General features: G+C 39.1%; 1 protein-coding gene across 24 annotated transcripts in view; it reads right to left on the bottom strand.

Moving 5' to 3' along the window:
- Window positions 1-21,700, bottom strand: part of nfasca (neurofascin homolog (chicken) a) — a 119,819-nt gene that overhangs the window by 20,016 nt on the left and 78,103 nt on the right. For 16 of the 24 annotated variants that reach the window (XR_013327606.1, XR_013327605.1, XR_013327607.1 and 13 more), the window contains 6 exons: window positions 21,375-21,490; window positions 21,062-21,272; window positions 19,981-20,103; window positions 16,975-17,148; window positions 4,882-4,908; window positions 977-1,243 (listed from right to left, as the gene is read on the bottom strand). Coding sequence is in view for 20 of the 24 variants with exons in the window: in XM_077726276.1 (XP_077582402.1) it covers window positions 977-1,243; window positions 4,882-4,908; window positions 16,975-17,148; window positions 19,981-20,103; window positions 21,062-21,272; window positions 21,375-21,490 (918 nt within the window). In the remaining 4 variants the exon portion in view is untranslated. The remainder of the gene's footprint in view (window positions 1-976; window positions 1,244-4,881; window positions 4,909-16,974; window positions 17,149-19,980; window positions 20,104-21,061; window positions 21,273-21,374; window positions 21,491-21,700) is intronic. The other 8 variants (XR_013327608.1, XM_077726290.1, XM_077726292.1 and 5 more) reach the window with 3 other exon arrangements.

The raw sequence follows: 21,700 nt of genomic DNA, 5'->3' as shown, positions 1-21,700 counted from the left end.
TAACTGTCCAACAAGCTGCACAGCCTTTGAAGAGGAGTGTATCAATATTCCAAAAGCCACAATAAGACCTGACGTAGACCTTATGCGGAGGAGATGTTTTACACTGCGTGAAGCAAATGGCAGTCATACCACATGCAGACTGGTTTTTCCTGAGCCCTAAGAGCACACCCAACATTAAAGCAAAACTGCACATTTGAGGGCTGGGAAATAATCTTACTGTCTAATCAGGATGTGTGTGGAGCCATGTATTCCACAAAGAAATACTCACTATGAGCTTTGTGAGCAATATTTGAGGGGCCCTGTCAACCTTCTATGTAAAGGAGATTTCAGCTCCCTCAGTTCAGTCCAGTGAAAAAAATCGAAGCTAGAACAAAATTGTTGCATTTACTGCAGATTTTTGTTCAGTGTATATAAATGGCGAGAATTACAAACAAGATTACACTCTAAACTTGGAGTAAATCTTATATAGAGATGTTACCCTTAGTAAAATAAGAATTCTGAGGATTTAATGTTATCCCTTTATATTTTTGTATTTTATGTCAACCTTTGAGTTTGGAGTGGACTTTGTTTTTAAACATTGAAGTGTGCATTCTAAAACATACTATTAAAAGTGTAGCTTCACACTACTTGATTACATTTCTAATACTATTTCTGCGTGATACGTTTAAGTCACTCCATTTGTTATTTATTCACTTTCATGTGTTTTTATATAATTATTAAAATGACTATCAAGTTTGAGATCAAAAAATCATAAAACTACATGATACCACATTTCACATGAGTGATTGTGTGCATAGGTTTTGCTATGTTTCAGAATTCATAAAATGTGTTTTGTTGTTTGACATTTTATTAATGAAGTCTTTTTAAAGGTATAATTTTTAATCGGATCAAAGGTTGACGAGCTTCTTAAAACGCATTATTTAACCTCAGAGGTTCCACTGTATGCGAAGGCTATGTAATTTAGAGCAAAATGTACCCAACACATTCTTATCAGTGTTCTTGTTGATGACCAGCACAGTAGGTGTTGTGGCAGGTGTTGCCTCAGTTGTATCGATGGTAGTAGTAGTTGTTGCACTCGTTGTAGACATTGTAATAGTGGAGGTGGTGGTAGTAGTAGTAGGAGTAGTAGTAGTAGTAGTAGTTGAGGTACTAATTGTTGTAGGAACAGCAGGAGTGGGAGGAAGTGGAGCAAGAGGAGATGTAACAGTAAAAGATGAAGCCAAAGAGGCATCTGTAAATTCAACTACAAGGGAGTGGGGAAAGAAGGAGTTAAAGTCATTGCAAAAAAAACAACTTAATTTGTAGTATTATGTATATAATATATATATAAACAAAATTCACACATGAGAGAAGGTTCATAGAGGCTTCAGTGGAAATAAAGGTATACTCACTTATATTATTTAGGTTATTTCACCATATAAAACGAATTAGAGGAGAGAATATCTACTAATCTATGATTGGAATTTACCAATACCACTAACTGGAAAAAAAACAACATTACATTGTGCTGCATATTTTACATTTAAAAAATTGACCTAATGAACAAGTATGAATAAAGCATGGGTGTTCAAACCGGCCCTCAAGGGGCACGGTGGCTGCAGGTTTTTCCAACCGATGAGGACGATATATTTTCACTAATCTGGTGTCTGATAAATGTAATCAGTTGATTGCAATAAGGTGCCGCTTGTTTCAAAAGAAACATCATTGGTTAATTGGTCCAATAAACGAAAACAAGATCCAAGTTATGAAATCCCTAGAAAGTAAATGCATTTTCTGTATCCGTTATGTCATTTTGAAATTGTCCTACGTCCTGCTTGACACTCCGTTGGCTTTCTATTGGAGCCTCACAACAACTCAACCCTGAAACCAACTCCCTTTTGACCACCATCTGTTGTAGGGAGTTATTTATTTAAAATTATTGGTGTGAATGAAATGAATAAGCGCACCTTGTTATCTATCAAGGAAAAACAGAAGATGGGAAATTGGTGTGCAGTGTATTGCAAGGCAATACAGACTGTAACTCGAGTTGGAGAGACCATTACTCCTTTAAGCGTAGTTGTTTTGAATTTATAAATTCAATTAATAAGTTGTTTAGATGTGTGTTCATGTTTATGAGTTTGTGTGCTAACAATAGCTTTCTCCATACACTGCAATGCACTCCTGCATGAAAATATTTTTTTGCTTGCTTGTTATTCATTATAATACATAAATAAATAATTTTCTTATCATTCTCTCATTTTGCGTGCTTCTGACAACTTACACACAAAATTGGGACAATTTGATCATTTTTAAAGGATTTAGTTTGCAGTTATTTTAAGAAAATTTACATATGAAGTACTGATAAATATATGAAAAAAGTTATGAAACAAGTTCTGGAATGAATTAATTTCACAAGTAGAGTTACCACTGTATATATATTTTACATTAAGAAAATCTGTCAATTGAACAGGGGTGTGTAGACTTTCTACATCAACTGCACATGCACACACAATAATACTATATTAATTCATATATTAGAGATACAAATATACAAATATTTTCAGATTTTCTGTTAAGGAAATCAGTTTGAATGTAAGTGATGAAAACATGGGAACAAGCTAAGAATAAGTGAGTTCTGAATCTCTGACTTAAAGGCAGAATCTATTTTTGTCTGATTTTTAAATTATTTTTAGGCAAGTTTAAAACACAAATTGATGTTGTCACGGGCCGAAGCCCAAGGTCGTCACTGCTTTCTGCACCACACCTATCCCTATATGAGTTCATTTTAGCAAGGACAAATACCCCCAATGCCTTTAATATGCCAATTTCTTTGATCCCGCAATGCACTCATCAATATGGTGATTTTATTAAAACTACCAACAAATGAGGAGATAAAAAAAGATTTCCTTAGCAGCTTTGACGAATGGAGATACGTATATTGGTAAGGACACTTCTACGGAATCCTATAATTTACAGAAAAGGCCATTTTTAAAACCTTATTACATTTTTTTTATTTATTCAAAATTGTCAGTATTGTTGACGAGTCTTTACTTTCGCCCAATCCAACAAATTAATTGATTGTAATTTGACTATACAGAATCTCTAAATTACAGTTCTTGTTTATTCACCAAATCAGCCAAATTTAAATGAGTTGCAATTTAACAAAAGTTCCGACATGAACTGCTGTTTACTCAGACTGTACCTTGATGTCAAGGTCATGTAGAGCCACCATAGCTTTAATTAGTGCTTCCACTATGAACCTCTCTTTTACATGGTAAGCCCAATTCACAGCATGCTTGCATCGTATTTTCCAAGCATGCTTATAAGCATTGCAGACATTAGCATGTTTGGGAGCAGATGCAACACATTAATGCAACCACTTCAGTCAAATGTTCTCTGTATAAGTGAACCATTTAAAAGGGCCAATGGATAAGGGTGGCAGTGTGATGTGACTTTTGAAAAAAAAGCACAACAGCCAAATGATCCAGTTAGTGAATACATGAGCTAGACAGTCATCTTCCGTCTACCATGAGCCTCAAAGATAGCTTTTCATTCCAAGCACGCTTAGCAACATGCCTTGATAAGCTGCATTCAGTGACAAACCATAGAAAGTACTGTAGATGTTGTGAAACAGGTTTTACTGGCGTATCAACACTAAAAGTTTTTACAGTTGGGGTGTACCATCAGGGAGCAATGCAAATCATAACACAATTCAAGTTCATACATAAATGGCATTAATCGCATCTCATCTCATTCATCATCACTAAGGTCCCGGGGGTGCTGGAGCCTATCCCAGCTGACTTCGGGCCAGAGACGGGGGACACCCTGAATTGCGCACACTCATACCTAGAGGCAATTTAGAGTGCCCAACCAGCCTACCATGCATGTCTTTGGAATGTGGGAGGAAACGGTACCCAGGAAAACCCACACAGGCCGGGGAGGACATGCAAACTCCAAACAGGTTTGAACCCAGGTCCCCCATTGTGAGGCCGACGCGCTATGGCATTAATAATGACTCAAAATAGTGAGGGGGTGTAGAGCAAGTGGCGTAATTTAGTTAAAAAATCCTAGTACATATTGGGTAAAACAAATTCTCTTTGTGCCATATACAGAATCTAATTGGGAAATCCTCCTAACTACCAGTACTTCAAAAGTGTCCTCTGCAGAGGACATTTGTAAATCTAAATACCTCCCACCCAGGGCATCCAACCACATTAACTCTTTTTCAATGATACCAAATTTATTTTGGAGTGTTCTAATTACTTCAGATAGATTGGGGATTTTCAAAATAAATGTGATTGGACAACATTTTTTCCCTGGTAGTCAGAAGGTTAAGACAATTATTTATAGCTGTAGTCGATAACCAGTGCTCGGACATTTGGTCGCCGATCTTATGGTCGCCGGTCTTTTGGTTGCCGCTCTTTTGGTCCCAGTTGGTCGCCATTTTTTTGGTCGCCGTTAGAGTTAGGGTTGTCAAATGTACTTAGATATTAAACCCTAACCCCAACCCTAACCATAACTCTAACGGCGACCAAAAGACCGGCGAACAACGGGGACCAAAAGACCAGCGACCAAACGTCCGGTCACGCGATAACCATAACTTTCAGTAAATAGAAAGAAAGGAGAGATCAGCAGGCAGCTTTGCAGATAACAGTAAAAAGAAAAGAAAAAACACATCAACAGCAGCACAGTCCATGCCTCAAGCTTTAATGTATAAATAATGTGAATTACTTTTACACAAATACATATTATTTATAAATAAGTATTATTTAATAAACATGAAAAAACATAAAAAACAATGGACTGCACTGCTGCCATGTTTTCAGATGGACATATATAAAGTGATTCATGAAGGATGGAGGGAGGTGAGAACAGGCATGTGTGATTTTCATTGTTTTTTACCTAGACTTGTAGCGTCAGTTAAGTTTTCTGCCAACAACAACAGAAGAGACAAGGAAAAAAGGCACATGTTGGACAGGAATAAAAATTCTGAAGGTTAGAAAAAATAAATCCTTACATTTAGACAGTTTCCCTATGTATCTTGGCTCAATTTGTTACAATTATTTTTTTAAAGAAACACTGTTGAAAGTACAAAGTGGGCGGACTCAAATTTTTTTGTTTTGTTCTCAGTAATACCGTCTTTGGTTTTTTGGATGACATACAAAATGCATACTTACCTAATATTTCATGATGTCATGTAGACTACCAATGTTCTTCTTTGTATGAACTATATTTTCAAATGGGTACTGTGACAGTTGTGTTGTGAAACTAAATATTTCTTCAACTTAAAAGTCTGTTAGTAAATGTATATGTGATTCTATATTCTTATGAAATGAATACTGAAGTTAATTTATGGTTTGCTGAGTCAAGTGCAGTCGGGCATCTCAAAGCACTTTTGTGAGTTACATTTTAATCTTTGGATGACACAAGCACCATGTGACTCAGAGATTTTTCCAAACACTTTTGTGGAGAGAAATTTCACTGCCTTTAAATTTCACTTGTGCACTGATGTAAGCTGTTCAGAAAAAAAGTCTGTTTTGAAGATCAAAGTGCAGGACTAAAATTTTGTGTCAAGACGATAAAATGATAGAACATGAACAGTACTGTACTTTAGAACTAAAATACGACAGATTTTTCAAAAGAACTTTCACCAGAAACTGAACAGTGGAATCAGAACCTGAGACTTTAACAACAGTTGTTTGAAAGAAGTGCAGTGATTGCTAAAAAATCGCTTTAGTTTTCATTTGGAATGGGATAGTACACGGGTAGGCAAACTATTCCACAAAGGACCGCACTGGGTGCAAGTTTTCGTTCCAACCCATAAGAGGAAACCTTTCAACCAATCTGGTATGTTAGGTAGAGAATCAGTGGATTGCGTTCAGGTGCTACTTGTTTCAGCAAAAATCGTATTGGTTAAGCTGGCTGTATTTGATCGGTTTGAACAAAAACCTGCACCCACAGCAGGCCTCGAGGACCGGATTGCCCGCACCTGGGATAGTATCATACATTAATGTCATCAACAAGGATGGCAGACTATTTTTGGAGACCTGAACCAAAAAACAGCAACTACATCACTTTCATTATACCATTTAGGCATTTGCTGGCACGGCCATTTGGGAAGAAGGAAGCACCAAGCAATATCGATCATCGATCCCATAAAGGGAACGTTTGAAAGGCATCAAGTTCCACACAGCAATTGCTTCATGCGGAACTAAACAGCAAAGGCAGTATAAAGCCCTGGAGAACAGTTTTAAGAGAACATTAAAAATGTCTTATATTGAACAGAGATTAATGCTATTTTGGAGTCAAAGTCATATCCTTGTATTGCTTAACTACAAATGAAGGGATGGAACAGAATCAGTCAAAAGAGCAAGTTTTCTCACATACAGTGCATTGCAAGAGTTCTACAATTCCTGCATATTCCTGGATGTTACTGCGTAGATTCCATAGCCACACCGCCACGCTACCCTTCTCCTCGATACCACTCATTCTCCTGTTTCCGGTTTCTTTTTTAGTTTCTGTTTCACAAGTCCTCGTTGTTTCGTAAAATCCCCCCCAAGTTATTAATATTGTTTTTTTTCTCGTCCTCCACCTTCTTCCCTCTGACTGGGTCCTAATCCTTTCCGATCGCGCCACAACGACGCGGCGCGATCATAACAGAACGATCCGACCATAATGGACCCAGCGGGTAGCCACCCACGTTTGCGCCGACGCTCTCGTCGACGCCAGCCACCCTTCTCGAAGCCTCCCGACCACATGGATTCAGCGGTAAGCTCCCCAAAATCTTTTAGGGAATTTATAATGAACACGCTGTGGTGTGGGCACATTAGAGACGTTCTGGCAGCGGAGGAATCCCGATTAGGAGGTAATTCTGAGCCCCCATCCACCTTTAAACCGACCCTTCACTCAGCCTGTCGCACCGGGCTGCCAGCACAGTGTTGGGTTTATTCTGTTTTACTATTATAATAGTTATATTAATTCATTTCTTTATTAAATCATTCTCTTTCTTTTCTCTGTATTAATTCATTACTTTGTTAAATCATTCTCTTTCTGTTTTTCAAAAGTGTTGAGGTCACACCAAGTCATCTTTAACCTAGACAGCCTGTTCCAGGATGGTTATACAAACAATCCACCCAATCTGGGTCCTTGAGATTTGGTGGGCCCTTGGTGACGAGGACAGGGCTATTCGGACAATAACAAGAATATTGTTATCGTTATGTAACCGTACACTTCGGGTTTTTCTGTATGTAACGATTATATGATTATGATTATATTATATGATTCTTAGGTCAAGGAGGTTGTATAATTACTCTAATCTAAATGTTGTTAGGTCTAGTCCCTGTTTTTGTTATTAGTAAAATACTTTGATTGTTATTGTAGTCCCAGATGTTGTTTTTACTCATACGTGATGGAATGATCAACAACTCTGTAACTTGTGACCATAAGAATGGGACGAAAACGTCTATTCGAGGAGACGTTCGGAAGTTGTAAGGGACACTTGCTGTAATGCTCCCCTCCGGAGGCTTTTTATCTGTTGTATCCATTTCTATTTAATTAAATGTCAATAATTGAATAAGATGTCTTCCTGCAGTTATTGATAATTACGGACGAAGGTAATTATTAATGAACCTGACATTTTGGTCCTTCTGAGCCATGGAGGTCAATATACCGGAGCGAGAACCCAGGCGCTGCTGTTCGACATCTGGTAAGTGACCGTGCGCACGGCGTCTTCAAAACCCTTGGTGGGCCGGATTTTTCGACGGGGGCGCCTGGATTCTCGGCGGTTGAAGACTTTTCCTGCTGGAGGGAGACATCTGATGGATCTCGGGTAAGTCCACATTAATGTCTGCATGTTGTGAAGGTGGTTACAAATGCGTTAAAGGGACATTGTATGTGAGGCCCATTGTTGGGCTGGTTTCGCGTCCTGGGTGACGGCGATAAAACCCTGTGTTTATACTAGTCAATGGCAGGTACGGTGGGGCACTTTCCTGGAAAGTGTCCTGTGTCTCAGGGGTAGGCACGAATGTATTGTACTAGAGGTACAATATTGGGGCCGGGGAGTGTCCTGTGTCTAAAGGGTAGGCACGAATATACGTTGTATGGTGTTTGTGTGGTTTCTGCAGTAAAATTAGGAAAGGCCTAGGAGATACAGTCGATACAGTCGAATAGATAATAATAATATTAATAATAATAATAAATAATAGAGTTAACTGTGTGAGGCACACGAACTCACTACAAAAAATAAAAGTAAAATATGGGAAACACGTGTTGTAAGGCGGGTTTGGATGACGATCCAAAAAATACGTCTAACTTGTAAGGATTGGAAAAAATTGGAAAGACAAAGCGCTTTAAAAATATTACACAGCTATATTTATGGATAAATAAATATGGGTTTGCTGGCCAGCTTAAAATGCATAAAATGCAGGATAATATATGCACTAATGCATAGAGGTAATATACATATATAAATAATATGTGAGTGGATAAAAGTGTAACAGCTTGTTCCACAGACACCAATGGAGGTAATATACATATATAAATAATATGTGAGTGGATAAAAGTGTAACAGCTTGTTCCACAGACACTAATGGCGAAATAAGGCCGGGGAGAAGTTAAAAAATACTATTTTGGGAAAATAGTGGGGGCTCCCTCGGATAACGGGGTTATATTTAAGACCGTGGCGGCGGGAAAGTACTGTTTGGTAAGGAAAAAATAGCGGGGCCTCCTCGGCTGACGGGGAAAATATTTACCGAGATAGGTGACGGGCGCGGAGGAAGTTTAACAAAAATAAAGGGAGCTAGAAAATTAATGGGGACACTGGTATTTGATTTGGTTAATCCGGGTATGACGTTTTGTGATTACAATAATTGGGTTTTTTGTGATGCTTGGGCTTGTATAACAACGATTAGAATGGTTATTTCCAAGTGCTGGTGGTGCTTTGTTAATATAACCTATATGTACTGTCAATTTACAGCAATGTGATGGCTTATTGCAGCTTGGTTTTTGATCCCGTCCGCTAACGGGAAGATGGTGTTTAAAAAGACAAAAGAATATATACAAAATGATCATTTAAATTTTAGCAGGGAATGTCACCTGTGTTTTTATTATGCTCTAGACTTGCCAAAAAATGTGTCGACTGCGGGGGAAGCGTTTCTGGTGCAGCGGCTGCTGATTAGATGGGAGTGAAACATGTGGGCCGCGGGGCAGACGATTTAACTGTGTTGGGCTTTCGGGAGCGTTCGGACCGTGTAAACGACTAAAATTTTGTGATCCCTTCCGTGAAGACATTATAATAATAATAATTGGCCTTGGGGGTGCTGAAGCAAACTTGAGGGCAGAAAATGGGTTTTTGCCATATTGTTGTGCTTGCAGCATACATATTCTGGATATATGGGGTCTTGGAAAAATATTGTGATGTAGTTGAATATCGGAAGAGGGGTTAATTTGACGTTTTAATGGTTGTCTTCTCTAAAAAGCGTTGTATTTGGGCACAGGGAAAAAGCTGGTTTGTAAACATAAGATAACAATGCTGTTTTCGCAGCAAGAGTGGAGGTCATAGTTAACGGCTAATTGCGTTTTCTGTTTGGACTTTTCAGAATAAGAACAATACATGGGCTGCAAGAAATGCAAGGTTATGCGAATGCTTTCGCATTGATATTTTGGGTTTTAAAATGAAATGTATTAAAAGGATAGAAAATCTGTTTAGTAAAAGGTTGATTTGGTAAAAAGCTTTGGATTTGGGAAATAGACCAAAATAGTCATTTTTGAGCAATTGTGGATTTCAAAGGGCTCTTAGTTAAAGGAAACTAGCTTTTGGAGGATAAAATAATATTAATACTATTTCAGAATTTTTTGATTATTCAAAATACTTTAATCCAGGAGGTTGGCTGTTTAAAAGAAAAAAAGGCCAGGATGAAAAAATTTACAATATTATGGTATATTGGTGACGATAAGGTTTTTAAAACATTAAAGTTTGTAATTAGGAATTGTCTAACAAAAGGTTGATTTCTCTCATTTAATTGTTGTAGATTTTTGTTTTGGTAACAGGCTATGGGAAATGACTCGTGTCTTAAGTAAACATCATATGAGGTGATTTACAAAGTATAGTAGGTATTGAATTATTTGGCTGTTAACGACATCAGATGGGAAATTTACAATGCAATAGTGGCATGATAAAATTCATGGCATTCATCCAAATAATTAGGTGAATTGTAAATAAAATAATTGGTTTAGGATGAGCATATTTTCCCTAAGAATGGAGTAACATGGAATGTTTTTCAAAGTGCACTTGAAAGAACATTGTCTGTTGTCCTGGCAGGAGGAAATATGCTTTGTCACAGGTCATATTGATGACTTTAAGGATATTACGGATTGGATAAGCATTGGTCAATTGATACAACCAAATAACGTTGCTTTTACGGCATTAAGGGCATGCAAATTGGTGAGAACTTTAGCAACGATGGGGTTAATACGCCTGAATGTTACAGTGATAACGAGTGGCAATAACAAGCTTAGATAAGGGAGGGAAAGGAGAAATTCTCCAAATTCCAGAATCCGGCTTAGAAACAGGTTATGTTAGTCGTTTTGGGTTTTTGACAGGATGTGGTAGTACATTAATTCTGGGAAATTTTGGGAAATTGGGGACCCCATATCTAAAACAAGTTTGAGACAAATGTGTAAATAGGCTCTATTTGGCGCTGGATGCACGAATTCTAGTGGGGCCTTTCATGTTTTGAAACAAGTGACGCTTTAGGTAGATGGGTTGTCTATGAACAAAATGGGATGGGCGAAATTCGCTTACAAATTAGGCGTGTTATCTTGGTTCATAGAATTTGGAGTCAAGGCGACGTAATAAAGGCCATAGGCGTCATGTTGTATAAAATAGGCGTGGATGAATTAGTTTTACAAATGGGGGAGATTATCTTATCACCTGAAACAAGTAGAAACAAAATTGGATGGCCGCATTAAAAGGTGATTGGCATGCTATTAGAGGGAATTGGGATTTTCCAAAAACATGATAGGGGGCCATTAGGTCATGGCGGCTGTAAAAAATAAAAACTTTAGATGTGAAACTATTCCCACCTCAATTCGGGGAACAAACAGGTAAACTGATAGCATTAAAAAGGATATAACTTTGTGTGAAACTTGAAGGTAATTTTTTACAAACGGTTAAAATGCTAGAGTGGGGGTGTGTATATTAAAGGATCTACTAATGAATGCGGGGTGGATCCAGACCTTCCGGAATGTGGGGTATTCATGGCGTCCTCGAGAATTTGTGGATTTTCTCCGGGTACTCCAGTTTACTCCCACAAAATGAAATTATGGATGCTAGACTGGTTGAACACACTAAATTCTTCTGTTTATGAGTGTGAGCGTGAATGATAGTTTGTCTTTTTGTGTTTTTTGATTGGCAGACCACCGAGACAATCTATCAATAAAAGAAAATAATTTGGGCTTGAGTCAAGGGAAGACCTATGTCTCGACAAGGGGGAGGTGGCCTTGCTACAACGGCACTACAAGGCTTAGGGTTTAAATCTATATGCATACCCACATATCCATTTCAAAAAATACATATAGATTTTATTTTATTTTTATTAGATCATATGGATATCATTCCACGATATGGAATTCCAGAAACTATTTATAGTGATAATGGCTCCCATTTTGTTAATATAATAGTTGTCTACCATCCACAATTGGCGGACCTTATATGAAGTCCTGTTTGGTAGACCTTACAAATTGTTATTATTCACTACACAAAGACAATTGGATGATGAGGCGAATCAATCAGAAAAAAAAACAAAAAACGCACACACCAAATTTAGACTATCAGAGGGAGATTTTGCTTGTCAACAGGAAACGGACGAAGCGACGGTGATTCTTGAAGACTGGATGCTGATAAGCAGCATAAAAGAAGAAACATCGGAGCAACGCAAAGTGGGAGGGTCCTTGTTACTGAAAGGGGACACGGATGCACCTTTCCCACAGTAAGAAGGTTGTCTAAATTGAAACGTTTCAAGAGGAAAACTCCCTAAACAAAGACAAAAAGTCATGTTGAAAACAATTATTGCTTTTGGGGCAATGAGATTAATGATGATTGTGATTCTATTCCTTTCCACAGTAGGGTTGTTTTCTCCAGTTGGAGAAAAAGGCGGAGGCGTTTCAATTGAGGATACACCTTCTTACGGGAGGGTAAACCGAGAAACATACACATTTACATTTAATTAACATTACCTACTAAATCAAATTTCCACATTGAAAATATATATATATTTGGACTCGGCGACGTCCCGGTTGCCGTACAAGGTGTCAATCTATGGTGGGAAATATGTGTGGTACATTAACAGCAAAAAAAAAAAAATTGAAGATTGGGAAAAGCCTTGTTGCAGAAATTGGTCAAGATTGGAAAGCTTGGACTGACATATTAACCTGTGAAATTTATTTCTGAAACAGGGATTTCCCAAACGGGGGATAATTGGGCGCTGTTAATGGAGTGTAAAGAAGGCAAGCACTATGTGGAGCTACTTTGGTAAAAGGGTGGTCTCAATTGAAACATTGAGGGGACGGGGAAGATAAACTTTCTGACTTAATAAAATACGGGAAACACCAATATTAATTGAAAAGATTATTGCTCAGCAAGCAATACCATAAAACTATAGGGAACTCTTTTATATTGGGTTTGACGTCTCCATATGGTTTCAATTGAGACTAAACCATCTTACAAAGGATTAGGATAACCTACCAGACAAGAGAAAATACGATGGGATCTAACAACTCCCTCAATCACCATTCATTTGGGGAAAAGTGTTTTTACAAATGAAAAAACGTGTCCTACTTGGCAAGAAAAAATATTGAAGCAGTGTTTATCCTGTTACGCGGTAAATAGGAAGTCAATTTTTCCACTGTTTAATCATTTTACCTGCTTAAACCTTACAGGACATGGTCTGAAGCTGGGGGCGATAAATGAGACGTGGTGTACCGGCGTTCTAAAACAAACTACACCCCTGATACCACGTTCTGGCCTATGGTGGCGGGGTGGTAGATAAATTATACGACTCCTGCCGAAACGCGGCAGGACTAGGTACTTTGGTCTCACTGCTCTTACCGGTGTCTGTTTTTCCATCCACAGTGGAGGAGATACAATTGGCGGCTCATAATTCGGAGGTGAAGGGTCGACCCTCCCGACATCGTCGAGAGGCATGGAGGGAAGGAGATCCAACATACATTGATGCGATTGGCATCCCCCGGGGCGTACCAGATGAGTATAAGCTGGCTAATCAGATCGCAGCAGGTTGGGAGTCTATCTTCCTTCTAATCACCCCAAACAAAAATGTGGATAGAATAAATTACTTACATTACAATGTTCAAAACTTGGAAATTATACTGAACAGGGATTTGTGGCCATGAAGGAACAACTGGCAGCTACCAGTCTGATGGCGTTCCAGAATCGCATAGCGGTGGATATGATCCTTGAAACAGGGGGCGTGTGTGCAATGTTTGGAAAACAATGTTGCACCTTCATACCGAACAACGCGTCACCCAGTGGATCTCTCACCAGGGCCATTACTGGCCTGCAAACACTGAACCGCAATATGCAAGAGCACTCTGGAGTAGATACGTCCGCATTGTCAGATTGGTGGGATAAGACCTTTGGAAAATCTAAAGATTTGGACTATAGGCACAATTACCGCTATCCTAACATTGTGTGGGTGATGTAGTATCCCCTGTTTGCGCTCCTTGCTAAGCCGACTTATAACTACTGCAATTGCCCCTACAAATTCTAAAGTACATGAGTTGTATCTTATGGGACGGTTTGGGGAAAGCAGTGAGGTCCAGGAGTACGGTAAATCCGAGGACCAATTGGACGAATATAATTATGTTCTTTCTCTTTCAGACCAGCCATGGGAGTAAGGAGTAGGCGGGAAAAATCCCAGTCACCCGACATTACCATTTAGTGATTACTAAGAAATGACTAATAACATACATATTATAAAAACGGGGGAATGTTGGGTTTATTCTGTTTTACTATTATAATAGTTATATTAATTCATTTCTTTATTAAATCATTCTCTTTCTTTTCTCTGTATTAATTCATTACTTTGTTAAATCATTCTCTTTCTGTTTTTCAAAAGTGTTGAGGTCACACCAAGTCATCTTTAACCTAGACAGCCTGTTCCAGGATGGTTATACAAACAATCCACCCAATCTGGGTCCTTGAGATTTGGTGGGCCCTTGGTGACGAGGACAGGGCTATTCGGACAATAACAAGAATATTGTTATCGTTATGTAACCGTACACTTCGGGTTTTTCTGTATGTAACGATTATATGATTATGATTATATTATATGATTCTTAGGTCAAGGAGGTTGTATAATTACTCTAATCTAAATGTTGTTAGGTCTAGTCCCTGTTTTTGTTATTAGTAAAATACTTTGATTGTTATTGTAGTCCCAGATGTTGTTTTTACTCATACGTGATGGAATGATCAACAACTCTGTAACTTGTGACCATAAGAATGGGACGAAAACGTCTATTCGAGGAGACGTTCGGAAGTTGTAAGGGACACTTGCTGTAATGCTCCCCTCCGGAGGCTTTTTATCTGTTGTATCCATTTCTATTTAATTAAATGTCAATAATTGAATAAGATGTCTTCCTGCAGTTATTGATAATTACGGACGAAGGTAATTATTAATGAACCTGACACACAGCTAAGTCAGAATACCGAAGGTCCGACACCTACTCTTCATCGCCCTTGTTATCCGAATTCACAAGGCGCCCCTGGACGAGGGGGTCGGCGGTGGCGCGAGAGACCCTCCGGCGCCCCTGGATGAAGGGGTCGGCGGCAGCGAGAGGGACTCTCCGGCCCTCCCAGCCGAGGGAGCCCCCACCGGACTGACCACTTCCTCACCTCGTATCAGTCCGCCGTGGATGCCCGGCGGACCGGCCACTCCCACGCCTTGTCACCGGCCGGCTTGGACGCCCGCCGGACCGACCACTTCCTTGCCTCGTCTCAGGCCACCGCGGACGCCCGCCGGACCGGCCATTTCCTTGTTTCTTCACGGGTTGGCACGGACGCCCCCCAGATGGTGAGAACAGCCATGACGACGCGGTGCGACGGGGCGCGATCATAACATTTTCAACCTTTCGCCACATTTCAGGCTTCAAACATAAACATAGAGAATTTTTTTTACAGTATCAACAACAAGTGGGACACAATCGAGCAATGGAACAAAATCTATTGGATATTTTATGCTTTTTTAATAAATAATGACAGAAAAGTGGCACGTGCAATATTACTTGCCCCCTCTAATTTCAGTGCAGCAAACTGATTTGAAAAGTTTAGTGGCGATCTCTGAGTGATCCAATGTTGACTAATGAGTAGAATCCAGCTGCTCTCTGATAGTGTCAGTTGTTTAACGTGCAGAGCGCATCATGAATGCCACGGAACACACCATGCGGGTCGGAGATACTGTTGTGGGGAAGATTCAAGCCTCCTAAAATTAAAACATCTCAAGGAGCAAGCACTCAGACTGAAATGGAAGGAGTATCAGACCAGAGTAAATCTACCTAGACCCAGCAGTCACTCTAAACCTTCGCCTTAAACAAGGTAGGGCTGTTCAGAGATGCAGCCAAGTGGCCAATGATCACTCAGGATGAACTCCTGAGATCTACATCTGAGTTGGGAGAGTCTGTTCATGGGATTGCAATCAGACATCCACCGCACAAATCTGATTTTTATGGGAGAGTGGCAAGAAGAAAGCCATTTCTCTAAGATATCTATAAAAAAAATTAAAGTTTGCCAAAACCCACCTCAGAGACACACTAAAAATGTGGAAGAAGGCGCTCTGGTCAGAAGAAACCAAAACCCAACTTTTTGCCCACAATGGAAAACGATATGTTTGGTGTAGAAGCAACACACCCTGAACACACCACCGTCATTGTCAAACATGGTAGTGTAAGCCTCATGAGTTGGGCCTGCTTTTCTTTAGCAGGGACAGGAAAGACGGTTAAAATTGATGGGAAAATGAAGGAAGCCAAATACAGGACCATTCTATAAAAAACCTGTTGGAGTCTGCTAAAGATCTGAGAGTGGAAGGGAGATTTATCTTCAAACTGGAAAATGGTCCAAAACATGAAGCCCACTCTACAATGGAATGGTTCGCAAATAAACATATCCAGGTGTTGGAATGGCCAAGTGAAAGTCCAGACCCAATGGAGAATATTTGGGCAGAGCCGAAGACTGCTGCTCAAAAACACTTCGCATCTAACCTCACTGAGCTCAAGCTGTTTTGGAAGCAAGAATGGGCCAGAATTTCCGTGTCTCGGCATCGGTGTGCAAAACTCATGAAGACATAAACAAAGCGACTATTAATGCATCGAAAGTTGGCGCTTCAAAGTATTAATGAAGGGGGCCAAACAATATTGCCAGCACCATTTTCAGGTTTTTATTTAAAATATAAAAAAATATGTTATAAATTTTGTTCCACTTCATAATTCTGTACTGTCTGTACAAATCTACAAACTCACTTTCTGAACGCTACCCTAATTTGACCTTCAATACAGTCTAAATATGTCTCAGTGCTTTGCTACAGCAGAACATAGTTTTTGAGTAGACTCATCACTGATGCCTGAGAAGATGGCAGTACATTGTGTACATGGCATACTTAGTAATGTACATCAACATCAGATGCAGATCAACTACAAAACTGATGATGAAACAAAACACAGGTTGACTGCTTCATTCCCAGCGTCAGTCAGATGTTATTGTTCATAATATTGTGGATCAAATTTGACTTAATAACACAAGTAATTATTTAATTTGGAAATCATTCATAATATTGTAGCCCTTGTCACAGAAACTGAAAGTCTGATGCACAGGTGAAATTTGAACTGTGTATCACCATTTGTTCATGTCTAATATACATACAGCTAGGGATAACTGTAGAATGTCCTGTTTTGTTGACTAACCCAGAAAAAATGCAGGGAAACACTAACCTTCGTTACCAAAGGAGGTGGATTCCTCAACAAAGATCTCTCCTGGTCCCACCTTGGTGAGCGCTGATAGGTAAAATTTATAGCGGGTGGATCGATCCGGAAGACGGAGAGTGAACTCAGTTACATTTGGCTGGAAAGTCTCAAGATGAGGTCGACCCTCTCTGGATCCATTGGCTAAAAAGGGCAAATATGCTCGTAAGTGTAATAAAAATAAAACGGCTGTTTTACACATTTGCATTTCATTGGGAATGACATATTCATATGAACATAATGTATTATACAGTAATCCCTCAAATATCGCGGTTAATGTAGCCCAGACATGGCCACAATAAATGAAAGAGCGTGAAGTTGGATCACCCCAATTATAACTACCACAAAGCAGTCATACCTCTACTTACGAAGGCCTCTAGGTACAAAATTTTCAGGTGACAACATATTTTTATATGCAAATAAGTGCCTTAGAGATACGAAAAAGATCCAAATTATGATATCCCCCAAAAAGTAAATGCATTTCCTTATCCGTTATTTTATTGTGAAAATAATGTCGCGGATGCATTGATTCTACCACTATCAATGTTTCAAGATTCTCACTTACATACCTGTTGACCTCCACTAAATTCACCCCTTATTAATTATTGTAATTCCCCTTATTAAGTGATTAAAAAACGTATTAATTCAACACGGCACATATTTTCACACACAGGGCACACGTAAAAGTTGAAAATGTAGTATAAAGTGGACGGCTTTCGGCCTTGGTAGAATGGGCGTTTGCAGCCATCTGGCGGACAAACACAGGAATTACGTCTCCTTATAATAACGGCCCGCAGGGACCTATTTCGGTGGTGCCGGGCACATTTCCATGTGCTTTAATTATTTTGAGACATTACTAAATAATTCCCTTATAATTTTCTCTCAATTTTGTGTTTCCTCACATCTTTCATACATAATTGGGGCACTTTGATCAATTTTAAATGGGTTTAGTTGGTAGTAGTGTGAGGACCGTGAAATGAATTAGAAAATTTATAAATAAATTCCACCTCTAGTTATGAAAATTTCAAGTTACGAAATAAACGGGAGGTACAACTGTACATATTTTCGTGCCTAAACAGTACACATGTAGAATTATCAAAAAGTGTATATTATATTAAATATGACAGCTATAAGCATGTCAAAAGACTGTGTGTAATGTATTAATATCTAAATATAATGTAAACAGTGAGGCAAAAAAAGGATTTAGACAACCACCATTGTGCAAATTCTCCTACTTGAAAAGATTAGAGAGGCCTGTAATTGTCAACGTGGGTAAACCTCAACCATGAGTGACATAATGTGAAAAAAAACTGAAAATCACATTGTTTGATTTTGAAAGATTTTCTTTCCAAATTAGAGTGAAAAATAAGTATTTGGTCACCGACAAACAAGCACGATTTCTGGCTGTCAAAGAGGTCTAACTTCTCACAATGTTATACAAGGTCTCTACTCGTTACTTGTATTGATAGCATCGGTTATCTCATTATCTGTATAAAAGACACCTGTCCACAACCTCAGTCTCTCACACTCCAAACTATCTGCACCAGGCTGTGAAGACTGAATCTGCAATAGGTAAAACGCTTGGTGGGAAGAAATCAACTGTGGCGTCAAAATGATACCAAGAGCGGTGAGCAAAAATTCCGGAACCACACGAGGGGACCTAGTGAATGGGTTAGGGTTAGGGTTAGAGAGCGGGACCACAGTGACAAAGCCTACCATCAGTAACACAATGCGCCACCAGGGACTCAAATCCTGCACTGCCAAAGTGTCCCCCAGCTGAAGCCAGAACAAATCCAGGCCCATCTGGAGTTAGTTAGAGAGCATTTGGATGATCCAGAAGAGGGCTGGGAATGTGTTATGGTCAGATAAAACCAAAATAGAACTTTTTGGTAGGAAAAAAGCTACTCGTGTTTGGAAGATAAATAATACTTGCATCCGAAGAACACCGTGAACACTGTGAAGCATGGGGGTGGAAACATCATGCCTTGGGGCTGTTTTTCTGCAAAGGGACCAGAACGACTGATGTGGTGTAAAGGAAAGAATGAATGGGCCCATGTATCGAGAGATTTTAAGTGGAAATCTCCTTCCATCAGCAAGGACGTTGAAGATGAGATGTGGCTGGCTCTTTCATCATGACAATGATTCCAAACACAGCCCGGGCAACAAGGAGTGGCTTTGTAAGAAGCATTTCAAGGTCTTGGATTGGCCTAGTCAGTCTCCAGATCTCAACCCTATTGAAAATCTATGGAGGGAGTTGAAGGCCGTGTTGCTCAAGGACATCCCCAAAACATCACTGCTCTAGAAGAGATCTGCATGGAGGAATGGGCCAAAATATCAGCAAAAGTGAGTGAAAAGCTTGTTAAAAGTTACCGAAAATGTTTAGCCTCCGTTATTGCCACCAAAGGGTACATAACAAAGTATTGAAAGGAACTTTTGGTATTGACCAAATACTTAATTTCCACCAAGATTTGTAAATAAAATATTTAAAAATCAAACAATGTTATTTTCTGAAGGTTTTTTCCACATTCTGTCTCTCAAGGTTGAGGTTTACCCATGTTAACAATTACTGGCCTCTGTAATCTTTTCAAGTAAGATAACCTGCACAATTGGTGGTTGAATAAATACGTATTTGCCCCACTGTACATTTAAAAATTTAAAGACTGTATTTTCTCGCATATAAGCTGTATTTGAAACTCAAAAAATCATGACTGAATCAAGGGTATGGCTTAGTCCAAGGTGGGAGAGTTTGTCAGCCAGAATATCCAGTTTTATAGTGTTGAAGGCTAAGGATTATTTGTTTTTGTGGTGTTTAATGTGAGATTGTTCACCAAATACAACCAAGACAGTTTGTTGACCTCATCTCTGTAGGTAGACTGAAAGCGTGGATTGTGTGTTGTAAATCGGCGAAAGTTGAAACCACAATATTTGAGGGCTTACTGTATTAACAAATAAATAAGAAATATGAAAGAATTCTACCTCTATGGTATTTGAGCTGGTATCCAATAAGCAGACCATTTGGCTCCAAAGGTTTGTCCCATTGCAGGTGTACTGTATCGAAGCCTCTTGATCTGATCCTGAAAAATCTGGGTGCATCGGGCACTACACATTCACAAATATGCAGAAATAAAAAAAAGTGAGCAAGAAGGCTACTACTTACTTACATTAACTCCATCCTAAATTTAAAAAAAGACATTCAATTTTTATATTTAAAGATCTAAATAAACAATGCACTGCATTATATATTCACATGTTAAACAACATTTTTTTTGTATTGCTAATAAGCCAGAAATTATAAAAGATTATACTTTTTCTTTAATTCCATGTTAAAATGGCTTTTAATCATCGTAAGTTTCTATAGGGAACTGACTAAGTTCCCTGAATGTCAAAGAAGCGCTTTTTGTAAAATGAATGGTTTTCTGGCACGACTTCATTGGACCAATCAGATACTCCAATTCCCGAGTCAAGATTGGCAAACCAGGCTAACAAATCACGTGATATTTTGGCATTGCAACGCCAACTTGGCAAACTATCATTGCAGCAGTGCTCTTTCATTTGTTGCTAATACACAAATTGAAGAGTGGTTAGCGTGGCAGCATCACAACTCTGGGGTCCTGGGTTCAAATCCAAGTCATGTCCACTTGTGTGGAGTTTGCATGTTCCCCCCGGGCATTACGACTTTTTTTCCCCCTATTATTACTTCAGTCTCCTATTATTACGCGATGGGCAGTTTTATGCTAACGCAGACTTGACGACCAAAGTTGAAATCTGCCAAACCATTTCCAGTTCATGTTACAGAAAAATAAGCAACAAAATTACTGTCTTAAATTTTGAATCTAGTACAATCCATGATTTGACGTTCGTCATGTTTTCATTTTAACCTCGTAATAGTTATTTTTTATTTTTTTTGAAATCTTGTAACATCGAGATTGTTCTCTCGGTATATTACAATGTATGACTTCTTGTAATTTCCAGTGGCACACCTGACTATTGGTACAACAGCATATTGTTTGGGAAACACTGGTATAGTTAACATTAATTAAAAATAAAGCTTCCTCACCTCCTTCCTTGGTGCTGAATTCAACAGTGTTGCTAGGTGGACCCTCGTATCGATTGTTGGCTACAACCATGAACATCTTGTATCGCGAAAAGGGCACCAGATCACTCAGGATTGATGATGGCTCAGCCATAGTTGTATAAAAACCTTTAGTCTTGTTCTCCTTATGGAACACCAAGCCAGGGACATGACTGGACTCACGCCAATAGTACAGCTAGGAGACCATATGAAGAGAAAGGGGTATTAAAAATGTACAGAACTGCAAACGAGAACAAATAATGAATGTCTACTGTCATTAAATTGGTTCCCCTCTTACTCTGTACTCTTTGAATTCTCCCTGGATTGAGACCTGATCCACAGGCTTCCAGTGAATGTTTACTTTGGTGCTGTCCACCTTTGAAATGCGAAGCTCAGTAGGGGCACTGGTGGGTTCTGAAAACAAGAGTGAAGGCACTAAAGTGGGTTTATTAGAAGCTAACGGTATGAAACTTAGAAACAGCACGCAAACTCACAAACACACGAGCACACATCTCATAAAGGCAAAACTTCCGTTGCCCTTCTGCTGTGCTCGTTGACAGACGTTTTGAGAAAAATTGATCTAAAGAAATTGCCTATGACAACTTTTCGTGGGCTGCTCTATGT

The sequence above is a fragment of the Stigmatopora nigra genome, chromosome 10, assembly GCF_051989575.1.
Source record: "Stigmatopora nigra isolate UIUO_SnigA chromosome 10, RoL_Snig_1.1, whole genome shotgun sequence".
Lineage (NCBI taxonomy): Eukaryota > Metazoa > Chordata > Actinopteri > Syngnathiformes > Syngnathidae > Stigmatopora > Stigmatopora nigra.
Note: the sequence above shows the minus strand (reverse complement) of the source record. Positions and strands in the feature narration are given on the sequence as shown.